At 38.2% G+C, this 16,014-nt stretch overlaps 1 protein-coding gene and 1 long non-coding RNA gene across 2 annotated transcripts; one reads left to right on the forward strand and one right to left on the reverse strand.

Annotated features, from left to right (window-relative positions):
- Positions 1–3,165: 3,165 nt before the first annotated feature.
- On the reverse strand, positions 3,166–4,280 carry LOC145582170 (uncharacterized). The gene is made up of 3 exons (XR_014099807.1): positions 4,133–4,280; positions 3,793–3,944; positions 3,166–3,667 (listed from the first exon to the last, which is right to left on the reverse strand). It is a non-coding gene; the product is annotated as an uncharacterized LOC145582170 (long non-coding RNA).
- A 10,435-nt stretch (positions 4,281–14,715) lies between these two features.
- On the forward strand, positions 14,716–15,450 carry LOC145581094 (uncharacterized). The gene is made up of 2 exons (XM_081638161.1): positions 14,716–15,145; positions 15,434–15,450. The coding sequence occupies exons 1-2, from the start codon at positions 14,716–14,718 to the stop codon at positions 15,448–15,450; spliced, it is 447 nt and encodes a 148-aa protein (XP_081494287.1).
- Positions 15,451–16,014: the final 564 nt, after the last annotated feature.

The raw sequence follows: 16,014 nt of genomic DNA on the forward strand, positions 1-16,014 counted from the left end.
ACTACTCATACCAACAAGATGCATCTTCCTTTTAAGGAGCTCATATGCTATGATGCTCTATAGTTAAGCGTGCTTGGCTGGGAGTAGACTTGGGTAGGTGATCTCCTGGTAAATTTTCTCGGGGTGCGCATGAATGAGGACAAAATGCGTTGGAAGGACTTGTGTTGGTTTATGGGGACAGTTGTTGGCCCGTGATACACATTTCGTGACAATAGGGCCCTCCCTAATTTGTTTTGGGTCAGGGTGTGACATTATTTCCTTAAATCTTTTCCTTTTCCATTCCCTTTTCTTTATAGTTTCCACATATATCTCTTCTTCCTTTGAAAAGTGCATCCCAACATTATTCATCGTTTTCTTTTATCTCACTCCCATTTACAAATGGATGCTTGAAATCTACATTCCAAAAGTTATGACTCTTCATCTCCATCTTCATCGATCTCCCTCAAGGTGTTTATTATTTCCAATATTGTCTCATATATATTGATTTAGAATTTCTCACTTAAGCTATGAAAAAATAGATTAAGTATGTCTCACGTAGAATACACTATTTGAATTGGAATTTTGGGGGGTGTAGGCTTCAATCAAAGCTCGTCTACTTAAGTATATGTGAATATGCTTGGCAATTCTAGGAAGTGGGAATTAATTTTGTGACGAATAGGGACAAGGGATAAAGTAGGGAACTGTAGGTGTCAATCAAAGCCACCTACTTAGGCATGTGGTGTATATGTTTAGCAATAACAGGAAGTAGGATTTGACATAATTAAATGATTGGAACAAAAATTAGGGAGCCACCAACAAATTTTTAAGGAATTTGTAAACCATTTATGGATTCTACGAATTGAATAGGACAAAGGAAACTACAATTCTTAATCCATGAAGGTTACATCCCATTCATAATCCATGAGAATACTAACTTCATATGGTTATGAACCGCGGATGAAGGATTGGGGATGATGGTACGAAGTTGCATCATTGAAGTCAGCTTTGCCCGTATTGGCTTCAACTAGTTTTTTTTTTTAATTGTGAAAAGTAATATTTTTGATTCAAAAGGCATACAAACATTGTTCAATTTGAAAAAAAAATCTAATATTACTAAGTTGGTTAAATATTAATGCACATAACATTTCTAAATATCATGACCATTTATTAAGTCCTCTAAATGAATAAGCACTAGTAGAAAAAGGCTCATTTACGTCGCTGATTTATAGTGTATTTGCGTTGCTTCTATGAGCGACGCAACTGCTCGCGACGCAAATAACTTTTAAATCATTTGCGTCGCTCCTAGGGGCGACGCAAATAAGAGTCATTTGCGTCACTCCTTTATAAACAAGTGACGCAGGGGCGACGCAAATAAGAGTCATTTGCGTCACTCCTTTATAAACAAGTGACGCAAATAAGAGTTATTTGCGTCGCTCCTTTATAAACAAGTGACGCAAATAGCTGTTCTGAGCAACTTCTTGTTTGTTATTTGCGTCACTTGTTTATATAGGAGTGACGCAAATGACTTACTAGACAATACAAAATTGCTTTATTTGCGTCACTTGTTTGTTTAATGAGTGACGCAAATGATGTGAAATTTTTTTTTTTAAAATTATAATAATTGCTTGTAGATGTTTGTAGTACCTGTTTTCCTTGGTAGTGGTATAAAGTAATATGCTAACGCCAATAATTGAAATTAAAAATGCAATATTAATGAATGCAAATGTAAATTTCGGCAAAGTCTCCTTTGTATTTTGGCCTACCCATAAAATTGGGAATGACGGCATTATATTAACAACCTGTCCAATAATTTACATCTCAATATCATTGACATTATACTCATCATCCCAACACCAATAAACCATAATCATTCATGTCAAGCCTATAATCCAAAACAAGAGTCCAACATGCGCTAAGTGTAAATCTAAAGTTCAACATTACATATAAAATACTCTGCCCAAATATCTCGAATCTCATTTATCTCCTCCTCGGTATACGGTGTAGCTCTTGAAGAATCCTATCAACACAACAAATATACAAGAGGAAAGTTTTAATTCAAGATTGTAGCTAACATTAAATTGTAATCATCAAACAAAAATGAAATATTTGACAACTCATACCTTAATAAGATCCTCACTTCTATGATGATGTTCAAGTATTTCGTACATATAACGCATGACGTAGTAGCCACACTCACGTAGATTCTCTTTCTTGTGATAGAAAACCAGGCATACAATCAGCTACAAACGCAGCATTGGAATGTTTCTCACTTTCTCAAGGGTATCTACATGGAGCATATACTGGCAGTCTGATAATACATATACCTGAGTTCTCTATACAAGTATACAAACCAAAAACCTAATGAAAATATAAATAAATATGTGAACATCATCAAAATTTCAAGCACAGAGAGGGTGTTTCAATCAGACACTTGATTGGAAAGCAATTGACAAACCAATGTAATTAATTTTACAAGCATTGCCCTACTATTGTACATTAAACATTTTCAATGGAACCATGATGACTAAGCAATAAATTCATTATAGCTAACAACAATAGAGCAGCAATCAATCAGTTTTTCAGTCCCCTAAAACCCCCCCACCCCAACAACTAAGCCTAAGAACTTGGATACAAGTTTATTATGAACAGATTTTGTACAGGTATATAGCTGCTTACAATTCAATGCGAAGCACTACAAAAGTCTTTAAACATCTAACCAAAAAGATTCTGACATTATAAAATCAAACGATATTACCCATATAACATCAAGGTAATTTAAAGTAGCGAATATCAAAAGCATAAAACTAAAAGATTAAAAAAAAATCTGAAATATATAGAAGCAGGGGATATGTTATTAAGCACTCATTATAGACAACCAAATACATTAATCATTGACTCATATATTAAACAACATAAATTATTAAACAAGCAATAAACATACCTAATCAATGTCTTTTTCTCGGCCTCTTCTTTTTGACAGGGAGTTCTTCAAGTGCTGCTTATATATAGACAACATATAATGGAATTATAGCTTCAATTATTGATTAAATAGAAAGAAAAAACCAGATTAATAAGGCAAAACAGAATCGAAATTGACGAAATAAGTAAACATATAGTAATGAGAAATTGACAAAACCCAAAACATTCGTTACATCGTATGGATTATAGCAAAGTAGATACAAAATTAGGCAAAATTAAAAGGGGAAATTAGCAAAACTAAAAGATTAATGAGAAAAACCTTCTTTAAGGATGAGGAAATTCAGCAAATTGTATGGGTTGAATGAAATTCACAAATAGACTTGAAGAATTAAGCAAATTTTAAGATCAAATTCAGTAAAAGGGCAACAAATTCAATGTTTGGGGTTCTTCAAGCAAAATTCGAGATTAATATCGAGATTAAAATCAATTAGCAATTCGCAATGGAAACCAAATTAATCAAAAAATTGGACAACAAACTCAAAGATAACCCTAAAATTCATTTAATTGGCAAATTGCAAAAACACAAGGATATTGGACCAGCAACACAGATAATAAACATTTAATTCAAAGCAAATTTACTCACTCTCAATCGATGCAAATCAGATACAGAACATCTCCTCCTTCAACTCTCCATCAGCATAATCACTAGCAACCCACATACAAGATTTTTCATTCCCGGCATGCTCTTGAACCATCATACCCGCAATAACTACAAATACAAATTGATCATTCATAGAAAAAACTCATTAATTCAAGCAATTTCACACAATAATTATACAAAAAAAAAAACAAAACCCAGAACAATTAAAAAATGATAGAAATAAAGTCGCATACTCAGATGATTAGCACAGATCTTAAGAGTTTTAGATTGCCGCATAACCAATCGAACTTTCCCAGAAACCTTATGCTTTAGAAACTTCACTGTACCAGTACCCCTTTCTTTCCATTAATTTCCTTCTTTATCAAATCTGTAAAGCTTCGCTTTTCTAATAACAATTCCAAAACACAAACAATTAGAAATAATAAAACATCACAATAACCCTAGAAAGCCGAAAATATCTCTTAATTAGAGGCAAAATTCAAAGATTGAATCAATAAATGCATTGAACACAACAATTGAAGAGCACCCAATTAAAAATAACACAAAACCCTAAAAATCAGGGCAAAAAAAAACCTGGGATTGTGGCAAAATTCAACCATTAAATCAACAAAAATCATAAAGAAAACAAGGGTTCAAATTTGTTGGGGTTTTAGGTTTGAATTTCTGCTCGAATTGGGGGGTTTTTGGCTAAAAAATGTGCAATTTTCTAGGGTTTTCAGGGTTTGAAATTGCTAGGGGTTGAGGTTAGAATTTCTGCTTGAATTGGGGGGTTTTTGGCTGGAAAATGTTCGATTTTTCTAGGGTTTGCAAGGTTCGAATTTGCTGGGGGTTGAGTTTGGAATTTCTGCTCGAATTGGGGGGTTTTTGGCTGGAAAATGTTCGATTTTTTTGGGGTTTACAGGGTTCGAATTTGCTGGGGGTTTATACAACAAACTTCTGCTCGAATTGGGGGGTTTTTGCTCTATTTTATGGGGTTTTTAGTGTTCGATTTTGCTGGGGGTTTTGGTTCGATTTTGTGCTCGAAAATGGGTGATTTTTGGCTTCAATCTTTCTATTTTTCTGGGGTTTTGGTTTGGTCGATTTGCTATGTTGAATTCAGTTGTTGAAGGCAGCAACAAATGGGGTAGCAAGAGTATTTTTTTTGTAGGTATATCGAATTTGGAGGCAGCAGCAAATGGCGAGATGGGTAGAAAATTTAGAATTAATTACATACCTATACTTATTTGCGTCGCTCATTAATTAAAGAAGTGACGCAAATAACTTAAATGCAATGATGTGAATTAACTATTTGCGTCGCTCACTAATTAAAGAAGTGACGCAAATAACTCACAAACTCATTTGCGTCACTTGTCCCTAAAGGAGTGACGCAAATAAGAGTGTTATTTGTGTCGTTCTAATAAATAAACGCGACGCAAATAACATGTGAATTAACTATTTGTGTCGCTTCATAGCTAATGAGCGATGGAAATAACTTATAATGAAGCTAAAATATATCATTTGCTTTGCTTATTTCTATGAGTGACGCAAATAAGGCGACGCAAATGAAAGTTTTTCTACTAGTGAAGGAAGCTAATATGGTTTTCCAAATTATTGTATTAGTCATGATTTTCAAGTACATATTCCCAATTAAACATGAAAAATGATGATCAATAATAAATATTGTAGTAAGACATAAAGCAATGTCATAACTATAGACACCTATAAAAATGTCTCCCCGACCAAAACCCGATGACAAAAGAACTTTCATTGCCTATTTTGATCTGGTTTTCATAATGGATCCAAGAATGCTTGAATAGACTTTTTGTTCTAGCCTAATATCATTTCAAAAGCCATATTAGCTATTTTAATAACCCAAACCATTTTCTTATCCTAAAATCCGCATAAACCTTAACCCAATTTCATCTTTTCATAACCACGACCCAAAACCAAGCTGTTTTGGGTAAAAATACCCATACCAAGTGGCCTAATAGAAGGTGACATGTGTCATCTTCAGAGAGGTCCAAAATGGACCAATCATCATTTGACACGTGTCCCTCCTAGAATGTTAAGAAAAAGATTGCCTTTACGGCCCAAATCCCGAGAAAGCCGCAATGCAGCGCAGCCCATCAGTCTTATGTTTCCTGTAACCTAGGCAAGGGCACAATTCCCAATGACCCTATAAATAGGGAGATTCCCCCCTTTTTAGGGGCACCTTCATTTATTACAACATACCTACATTCTCTCACATTAGAGAAAACACCTGATGTTGGAATCCGAAAAGATCTCACTTTTACCTTTTCCGCAGCTTTTCATCTCCTACAACCAATACTAACTTGATCGTTAGAGGCGGAGCTTCTACCAATCGGAGTCTTCGTGTTTTACAGGTACAGACCGTGTGGAATCAGTCTTGGTGACATAACTCTCTCGAGGGACAAAAAAACACCCAAAACATTTGGCGCCGTCTGTGGGGAGAGTACCTCTAAGATGGTTCAAGAGTTTGTACCGCCGCTTGAACCTAATCGGCCTAGGGCCTATGGGGTGGTCTATTCAAACCGTGATACAGACAACAACTGTGAAGTCGAAACCCATGTGGCTCCTAATGGGTCACTCATCTCTAAGCGCATCCGTCCCATGAATAAACTAGAACGGAGCAACAATGAAGCTAGTCCTAGTAGATCTACTTGACCACCGGCTGGGGAAACCTAGACGACAAGGGGTTATGCTCCAGTCACCCAAGACGAACTCATGAAATTTATGACAAGTTTCAAGGGTGAAATCAAGGACCTGATTAACAAAAGGACGGCTGGCTCCAGCAAGGGTTAGTCGGCCAAGAAGACTCCTCAAGCTGAGAGGAGGAAGCCGGTCAGGGACAAGCAGCCTACTCCACATCCAAAGGAGAAGGCTACGCTTACAATTGACTGGTCGAAAGTTCTACTGCCCCAGAAGGGCACAAGAAAGGTCATCCAACAAGTCCAACTGGATGACAGCAAGAAATCATTCTCCGACGCTCGACACATCATCGAGAACAAGAGAAACCAGCAGCTGTCTGAGTCGGCTTCTACGCGAGCTGCCTAGACAGCTTCAAAAACACTTCTGCAAGGAATTATCAATCCTTGGATGTGAGCTATACAAGCGGCAAGACTGTCTACTCCGTCCCTCAAATGATCGGGTCAACCCAGTATGTGCCTCAGATGCCATACGGGTAATATGTCCCACCATTCATGCAGCCAACCCTCTTTAGAGGACAGGTGGCATACAATGTCCAGCCCCTGGAGTAGCAGCTCCGGCTGCTCAGACTTAGTGAACAAACCTCTGCGTTCACCCGGGAAATAACCAAGGTGGCACAGCCGACCAAGGTTAAGAATGTCTTGGTTGGTGCCTACAATGGTACCACCAACCTTGAGGATCACCTCATGGCCTACACCAACCTTATACACATGCAGGGGTTGGATGATGCCATGTGGTGTAGATGCTTCCCGGCTACCTTGAAGGGCATAGCCCAACAATGGTTTGGTAACTTGCTAGCCGGATGTATTGATAGCTTCAAGAGGCTTGCCTTCTTATTTGCTTCGAACTTCTTGATGAACATCCTTGACAAGTGACATTTATGTTACTTTTAGGGGTGTTTTTAGAGTCGTTTTCTGGCTTATTTTCCAATAATTTAGCTCATTTTATCCTTTATTTCTGTTATTTTCTTATTCTCGTCTTTTGTCGGTTATTTGAGTGTTTTGGTAATTTTTAGTGATTTTATTAGTTTAATTTCGTAATCTATTTATGTTTCCTATTCTCTAATGTTTTAAGTCTTGGTTCAGTTATAAAATAATCTTCTCGCTTTTCTCCTTCTTTTATTTTCTTTTAGTTTCTAGTTTGTTTTCTTTATTTTATTTAATTTAATTTGATTTTATTATTTCTTTTAGTTTTAGAATTTTATTTTACTTTATTTTATTTTATCTGTTGATAATACCCTCGCGGTTTTGTTGTAGGTCGTGTTTGGTGTTTCGGGTTTGAGTCAAATGTGTCACAAAGCAAGCTGCCCTTTTTTTCTCAGCCACTCTAAACCTTCATCGTACCCTTCATTATCCTACACAACCCTCAAGCTACACACAAACACTGCCCTTACTCTAACAACTAACCCCTCGCAACACCCTTCTTCACGCAGACAACACCAATCCACCCATCTGCTCCACCTCGCACAACTGCCTAAACCACCAGCCGCCACATAGTAGCAACACCACCTCTGTTTCCCCACGCAACAATTGCAACAACAACCACCGAAATCGCTAAACCACCTGTCCAACTCCCACGCAACTCCCAGCCACCGCACACAGCAGCAGTGCTGCTTTCAGCCACCGCAATCACCTCGCCACCTCCTTTCCCTTTCTCCCCACGCAAACAACAACCACCGCACCAAATCCCACCACCAGCTACTACCAATCAAGCCGCGCAACAACATAAACAATTTCCCAACCACCGCAATAACCGCATCGAATAACGGCAACAGACCAACGTCAATTTGAACAGAGAAACCCGCAAATCGCAATTGACGGTCCAGTTGAGATTCAAAAAGTCAGAACCATACGGAGCGGGCTCTCTGTATTATGAAGCGATCGCTCTAATTTCTTCCATTATTTCAATTTTGAGGCAGATGGTTTGAGCGGCCGCTTCGATGGGTGTGCGCGGACGTTCCTATGGGTCATTAGAAATCACGTGATTTTCTCGTGAATCCTTAAGCATTTCGAAATCCAACAACCCTGATTGATTATTGATTGGAGATGAAAATTGATGATGTCGATGAAAGGTGATGATGCATGGTGAAGTTGATGATTGAATGAGAGCAGCCGTTTGATATGATTGCGAACGGTGATGATGCGAAATGGAGCAGCCAAAGGATTCGAAGAAGAAGAAAGGGATTTCTATTTCGTGGGTGTTTGTTTCCTTTTTATTTTATTTTCTTTTAATTTTTTAATTTTATTTCTTTTTCTATTTCCTTTTCTTTTCATTACTTTCTTTTCTTTTATTTTTCTTTTATTATTTTATTAACCTTGTATATAATTACCCCTTTTGGGGTTATTTCTCTCTTAACCATTAATTACCCAAAAATCAGATTAGTTTAGGTCTCTTTTTTATTATTTTCTGTCTTAGGGTTAGATTAGGATTTTCTCTCTCTAGTTTATGAGTAGTTTTAGAGAAAGAAAGCTTGGATTTCAATGGAGATTTGAGATTTTGAAGAAGCAAATTAGTGGATTCTCTTCTCAAATTTTCAATGAGCTTTTCTATATTTCTCTCACCTTTATTGCTTTCATTAATTCTTGTTTTTGCCAAATTGTTTGTTGGTTTGAGTATTAACTAGATTAGTTGTTTGATTCTTGCTTTATTTCTTGTTTTACTTTGTTTTCTATGGTTTTGTTCATCATGATTGCTTAGATTTTGTTAAGGGAAATGGATGAAGATTATCTTGATGAATTGAATTATTGATTGTGATTAGAATGCAATTGGTTCTTGATTATTGTGTATGGATGATGCTTATATGGATTAGAATTTTTCTAGCTAATTGAATCTATGTTCTTAATTGTGATTTCAATTAATTGTGCGGAAGTGAGTTGTTTGAGAGTCTAGATTCTTCCATATCTATGTTAGGTTAGTTGCAAGAGAGTAAATTAGCTTAGTAGGATAATTAGCATGCTTAATTGCGCGGGAGTGAGTTGAGTGTGTTGATCGTTCCTAATTTAGATCATTTTCATATAATTGCAATTTTGTTGTTGAATGCATTGATGTAATTGGATTCCACTTTCCCTAGTTTTTGTTGTTTGCTCTATGTAGTGTTTTAGTTGTACCTCTCTCTATATCTCGACCATCCTACTAGTCTAATTAGCATAAATTGATACACTTAGTCTTCGTGGTTCGACCCTTTACTTGCCACTAACTAGTTTGGTGTAATTTTATGTGCATAAATTTCTAATTTGGTTTAGGTTAGTAGTCCCAACGACCTACTCACCTGTGATCAAATTTTGGCGCCGTTGCCGGAGACTAAGGCGTTCTTTAATTTGTATTGATTAGATTAGCTAGGTTTTTGTGCATAGCTTTGATTTCTATTTGCTTTTATTTGTTTTATGTAAAAAAATGGCATGCTTATCTTTTCCTCAATTTGATAATGAACCTTTGTATGCTCACTTTGATAGATTAGATGGTTTCCTTAATTCCTATGGGTGTTCTCTTAGTGATGCTTGTAGTATAGCTTATCGGGGCATGAATGATTATACTAGGGAAATGGTTGAGAACACGTATAATGGTAGGTTCTGTCATTTGTCTATCCATGATGCATGCTTGGAATTTCTTCACATGGCTTGCTAGAGATTCTTATGATAGAGAATGTAATGTTTCTTGTTTTGATTCTCAACATCAAGATTCTTTTAATTTTTACATGAATTCTCTTGAATGCTTCTAATATGCCTTGTGATGATCCAAATATGCATGATAACCCCTTTCCCACTTATGCTCATTGTGATGAGATTTGTGATGAGTGGCATTTATGCCACTCTTTTATCCTTTTTTTCATCGAGAATTCTCCCCTCATTTGCGCTTGTTTGAGCGTTTTCAAAGCGCTTTATCTTTGTTTTTGTGATGTTAATTCTTTCTTAGCGTTTCCTCCCTTTTTCTTCTTTCTTTATCTCTTTCCTCCGTTTCTTTGCTTATGTTGTGTATGAGTATTTGAGCAGATTGAATGAAAGGCGTACATTACCTTTCCCGAGACTTCGCTTATGCTTTGGGATGCTTTGGAATGCCTTGGAAGAGAGAAGAGTCCAGAATGAAGAAACTTTGAAGCTTCGGATCAGATTGCTGGAGAGGGCGCTCCTACAGATGAGAGCGGCAATTATGTAGAAGCACCCGCTCCCATCTGTAGAAGCGCCCGCTCCCACCTGAAGGAGCGCCCACTCCCACCTGTAGGAGCGCCCGCTCCTATCAGGGTGCTCCCTCCCCTTGGGTCGTTGATTATGTTTTGACCCTGTAGAGCGCCCGTTCCCCCGATGGAGCGCCCGCTCCACTGGGTATTCCGTACTCTTTTATTTCTTTTTCTAGACTTAATTTAGGGGAATGAGGGGGATATAAATACCCTTATAAATGTAATGAGAGGATTATTAAGATTTTAAGTCTAATCTAGAGAGAGAAAGTAGCTTATTCTTCAAGTTTTCTTCATTGTATTCAAGATTTTGTTCAAGGTTATTTCAATGCAAAAGTTTCAAGCTTTCATCTTTAATCAAGTTCCTCTTTAGTAATCTCTTATCCTTTCTTTTTGTTTGATTTATTTGCTTTGTTATTGCTTATTTCATCTATCTCTCTAGTTGAACTTGTTGGCATTGTTTTTATTAGTTTTCAATCATGTTTAATTTTGTGTTTATTGAATCCTTATTTGGTTTTGCTATAATGGCTAGTTTCTCTTTCCTAGGCTAAGTTTTTAGCTAGGGGAAAGGGGTGAAAAACATGTGTTAATGTTGATGATTGATGATGACTTGATTGAAATCATGCCATAAATTGATGAAAGATATAATTTTTAATAGCTTAAGATTATTAGTAGCACATTATTTGATGTTCCCTAATCTAAATGCATGAGAATGATTTGGATTAGACTGAGCTCACCTTTACTTTGATGATTCCATGAAAATGAATTATCTAAGTGGAGTTTTATGTATTATGCACTCTTAATCTCTTGCCATAATTAGTTACTAATTGGATGCATGAAAATGATTCGATTAGAATAAGACTTAGTTCATTGATTTGCTTAAACAATTGCATGAAAGTGAGTTGTTTGAGTAGAACTTAGCATTCTATGGAATGTTATTCATGATAATCGTCATTGTTCATCTATGATCGATCATGTTTGACACCCCCATACCCCTAGCATTCGTTTATCTTTGATTAATCCTTTTTGTCTTCCTTTCTTAATTGCTTTAGTTTACTTAATCAAGAAAACCAACAAAAATATTCTCTCATTTACTCTTGCATTAGTTGATTTGGTGTATAAACTTGTGTGCTTCCTTTGGATTCGATCCTTTTCTTACCCCTATATTTGCATTAGGGTAGTAAAGTGTTTATAAATTTATAATTTGATTAGGGTAGTAGTCCCAACGACCTATTAACCCGCGATCAAATTTTGGCGCCGTTGCCGGGGAAGCGGCTTGTTTTGCATGTATTTTTGCTATTATTAGAGTAATTTTATTTGCCTTTCCTTTTTGTTTTGTTCTCTTTATCCTAATTGTCATTGCTAATTGTTGGTGAAGCTGGTAGGGCGGGGGAAATAGCCAAGAACTCAGCCGGAACCTCAATACTTTTTAGTACCCGAAGATTTTTTACATCTTAGGGTATACTTTAGTGATAGAGGTAGGTCAGCTTGGTTCTTTACCATTTCAAAAGGCATTATTCAAGTGAAGTGCAAGATCCATGACCCGACCGCTTAGCCTCTGTAGGGGACTTATTCGCCTTCCAAGGGGCATTCTATCAGATCCTAGTTTTCTGGGAATCTCTTTTCATCATCGGGTGAATAAGCTGGTCCAGCATCAACATGGCACTGGTTGTTGTCCTCAAAATACCCATGTAAAGTACCATTCACCATCACTGAATACTTTGGTGTTGACACACAAAGCATAATCCACTGAATGAACTGAGAAGGAAAATTAAGAGCATCCAGTATCTCCTTCAAAAAAATCCCAATGTATATGGCAGTTGAAAATAGATCTGGAGAGTTGCTCACTCCAACGAGCCTAGGTAGACTTTGTCCACTTCCTATCAAAGCTCCAGTCTAGTTTAAGCTTGAATTGGAGTTCGCAGTGAACTTCTTCCTTTAGCAGATAGCTCGGTTTTGAGACTAATAGGAGTGTAAAAGAGCTCTTCCTTCTACCTGAGGGTAACAGTTGGGGGTTTCGGCTATGAAAGATGAGTATACCGCTCTTCTGCAGAATATTGTTAGCTTAGCTTTGTTGGATGCTTAGGCAATCTCAAGGTTCGCCCACACATAACATTGACCACGAGATCGATTGAACATTGAGACAAGTCCGTAGTCTCTATCGAGAAGATGGAAGAGGTCTTGGTTCTATTGTTGATAGTGGGAGTGACTCTTGTTCTTCAAGTGCTCAAAGTTAGACAATGGTGGGAGAAGAGGTTGAAGTTTTGTTTCGTGAGTTTGGAAATCCGGAGGATTATGAGTTCACGGGAGGGATCCTGGTTCCCGTCACGGAAACCAACTTTACCATTCATCCCCAGTACACAAGGATGGTACAAGGAGAGCAATTTTCGGGTTCTCCAAGTGAAGATCCTATTGAGCACCTTGATAGATTTCTCGAGCTATGTGCCATGATTCAAACCAATCAAGTTTCTCAAGAGTACATCCGAATGCATCTATTTCGCCAATCTCTTTTGGGTAGAGCTAAGAAGTGGCTCAAGCAAGTGAGGCCTAATTATCTCACAACATGGAGAGAGATAGTCAAGGCATTTTAGAAGAGATTCATTTCTGAGGAAAAGACCGCCGAGATGAGAAGGAAGATTGCATCATTTGAACAAGAAGAGATTTAGTTCCGAGGAAAAGACCGCCGAGATGAGAGTCTTAGTGAAGCTTGGGAAAGATTCAAGCAGTTAGTACAAGCATGTCCTCCCCATGAATACAATCAAAGCTTGCTCATGCGATTCTTCTATGATAGATTGGAACCCATGTCTAGAGCTAATAAAATTGATCAAGATCCCCCAAAACCAAGTAGAGGCAACAATCGAAGAAGTGGCGAAGAACTACTCTTGGGGTGGTAGAAGGAGGAGTGCACCGAAAAAAAGTGGGATGTATGAATTAGAGAAGGTTGATTAATTGCAACATCAAATTGAGGTTTTGACCAAGGGGCTTGCAAAGTTGAACACAAGTGTTAATAGTGGGGCAAGCTCCTCTCAAGTCAATTCCTTCTCATGTCAAAATTGTGGTGGTACAAACCACGATACATCTTATTGTGGAGGCTTGAGCCCCGAACATGTTGCGGCTTACAACTCAAGGCCATATGGATTTAGGGGAAGTGGTGTAGGAGTAACTTGGAGACAATCACTACCCGGATTTGCACCTCAACCTCAACAATGGGGGCAACAAGCCCAACCATCATACAATTCCAACGGAAAAGGAAAATAATTACACTACAACGGAAAAGGAAATGTTAGTAGTGGTGTTTGCATTTGACAAGTTTCGATCTTATCTTATTTGCTCTAAGGTGATTTTGTACACGGATCATATAGCGGTCCGATATCTCATGACTAAGAAGGAAGCAAAGCCACGACTTATCCGTTGGTTTCTCTCCCTCCAAGATTTTCACATGGAAATAAGGGAAAAAAAGGGAGCGGAGAACTATGTGGAGGATCATTTATCTAGGATTCCTTTTGAGAACAAGGAAGATGTGCAAATCAATGAGGAAATGGGATTTGAAACTCTTATGGCTTTGGCTTTAAGCATCTAGCCCATGGTATGGTGATATAGCAAATTTTCTTGCTCGTGGGGTCATTCCCCCGGAACTCTCCTCTCAACAAAAGAAACGGTTTTTGAAGGAGGCAAAGAGGTACTTTTGGAATGACCCATACCTTTTCAAACAATGTGGAGATGGCCTTTTTCGTAAATGTGTGCCGGATCATGAAATTGATGGAGTTCTTGAGCATTGCCACTCGTTGCCATGTGGAGGTCATGGCGGAGTTGACAAGACGGTGGCAAAGATTTCTCAATCCCTCTTATGGTGGCCGACGATGAATAAGGATGCTCGCAAGTTTGTGTTGAGATGCGATAGGTGTCAAAGAAGTGGTGGCATAACCAAGAGAGATGAAATGCCTCAACAAAACATTTTGGAAGTTGAGCCTTTTAATGTGTGGGGTGTCAAATTTATGGGGCCTTTTGTTTCCTCTTGTGGGAATTTATATATCTTGGTAGCGGTTGATTACGTAACTAAGTGGATTGAAGCCATACCTTCTCCTACCAATGATCATAAGGTTGTGCTAAAGCTTCTAAAGAAGATCATTTTTCCTCTATTTGGGGTTCCAAGGGTGTTAATTAGCGATGGAGGCTCCCATTTCGCCGAAAAGCAATTTGAAGCTCTTCTCAAGAGATATGAAGTTCATCACAAAGTTGGTAGGTTTCGAATCGAGAAATCAAGAACCTCCCTAAAAGGATGGTAAACAAATCGAGGAAAGATTGGTCGCTCAAACTCGATGACACGCTATGGGATCTTAAAACGTCATACAAGACTCCTATTGGTACGACCCCTTATCGGTTAGTCTATGGGAAGCATTGTCATTTGCCAGTGGAATTGGAATATAAAGCTTGGTGGGCTATTAAGGAGCTAAACATGGATATGTCGTTGGCCGAAGAAAAGAGATTGCTCAAGCTCAATGAACTCGAGGAGCTTAGATATGATGCATATGAAAAATCGAGGCTTTACAAGGAGAAGACCAAAAAGTGGCACGGCCAACATATAAGAAATAAGAGCTTTAAGGTAGGAGATAAGGTGTTGCTTTTCAACTCAAGGCTTCGTTTGCTTCCGGGAAAACTCAAGTCCAAATGGTCAAGGCCTTTTGTGGTATCAAAGACTACTCCTTATGGTTCTTTTGAGTTAGATGCGGACGTAAACAAGTTTATGGTTAATGGTCATCGATTGAAACACTATTTTTGCAAGGAAGAAGTTGGTCTAATTGAATATTTAAGGCTGGATCCTTTGGATCCCAAGCCCCCTCCTTGATGAAACATTTCTCATGGTCAAGCTAGTGACCTCATAAAGAAGCACTTCTCGAGAGGCAACCCGAGTTTCTTTTCCTTTTAATTTTGTGTTTTAATGGTTTGGATTAATTTTGGAAGTTGAACATATGAATTTTGTGTTTTTGCTTTTGTAGGGTGGAAGTTGAATTGAGAAATGTGGCTAAGTGAAGGAAAAGGATCGAATTTCACTCCTCAAAACAGCCTAGAGGAGCGGCCGCTCTAAAGGAGAGGAGAGCCCGCTCCATACAGGTGAAGCGCCCGCTCCATCAAGTAAATTTTTTTCATATTTTCGGCAGACCGCTAGAGCGGCCGCTTCGTATCAGGAGGAGCGGCCGCTCGTAATATGAGGAGCACCCACTCCATACGATTTCTGCTAAAAAAATCAAATTTGAAGGCCGATTTCCCCTCTTTCCCCTCATTTCTTCACTTCTCTTTCTCACTCAAACAAGCCAGGATGATACGTGAGGTTGCTTGTCGTGTTGGTGGTGTAGATGTGCGAATTTGGATGGTCCGCGATATATCATGGTACGCACTACCCAACCCTTTCATCTCCAACGAGCAGCGGGATGACGTGAATCAATGGCAAGTTCCCCGCTGCAACATTAGTGAGCTCTTTTGGACTCCAAGAGAGCAAGATTCCCAACATTCTCGTCACCAACAACAGCAGCAACAACAATAGCAACAGCAGCAACAACAACATCAGCAAGATCATCAT

This window comes from Chenopodium album, chromosome 15 (genome assembly GCF_948465745.1).
Source record: "Chenopodium album chromosome 15, dcCheAlbu1.1, whole genome shotgun sequence".
NCBI classification, from domain to species: Eukaryota; Viridiplantae; Streptophyta; class Magnoliopsida; order Caryophyllales; family Amaranthaceae; genus Chenopodium; species Chenopodium album.

What these genes read in the sequence shown, in the direction of transcription:
- LOC145581094 (XM_081638161.1), top strand. Translation starts at nt 14,716, where the DNA reads ATGGTAAACAAATCGAGGAAAGATTGGTCGCTCAAACTCGATGACACG.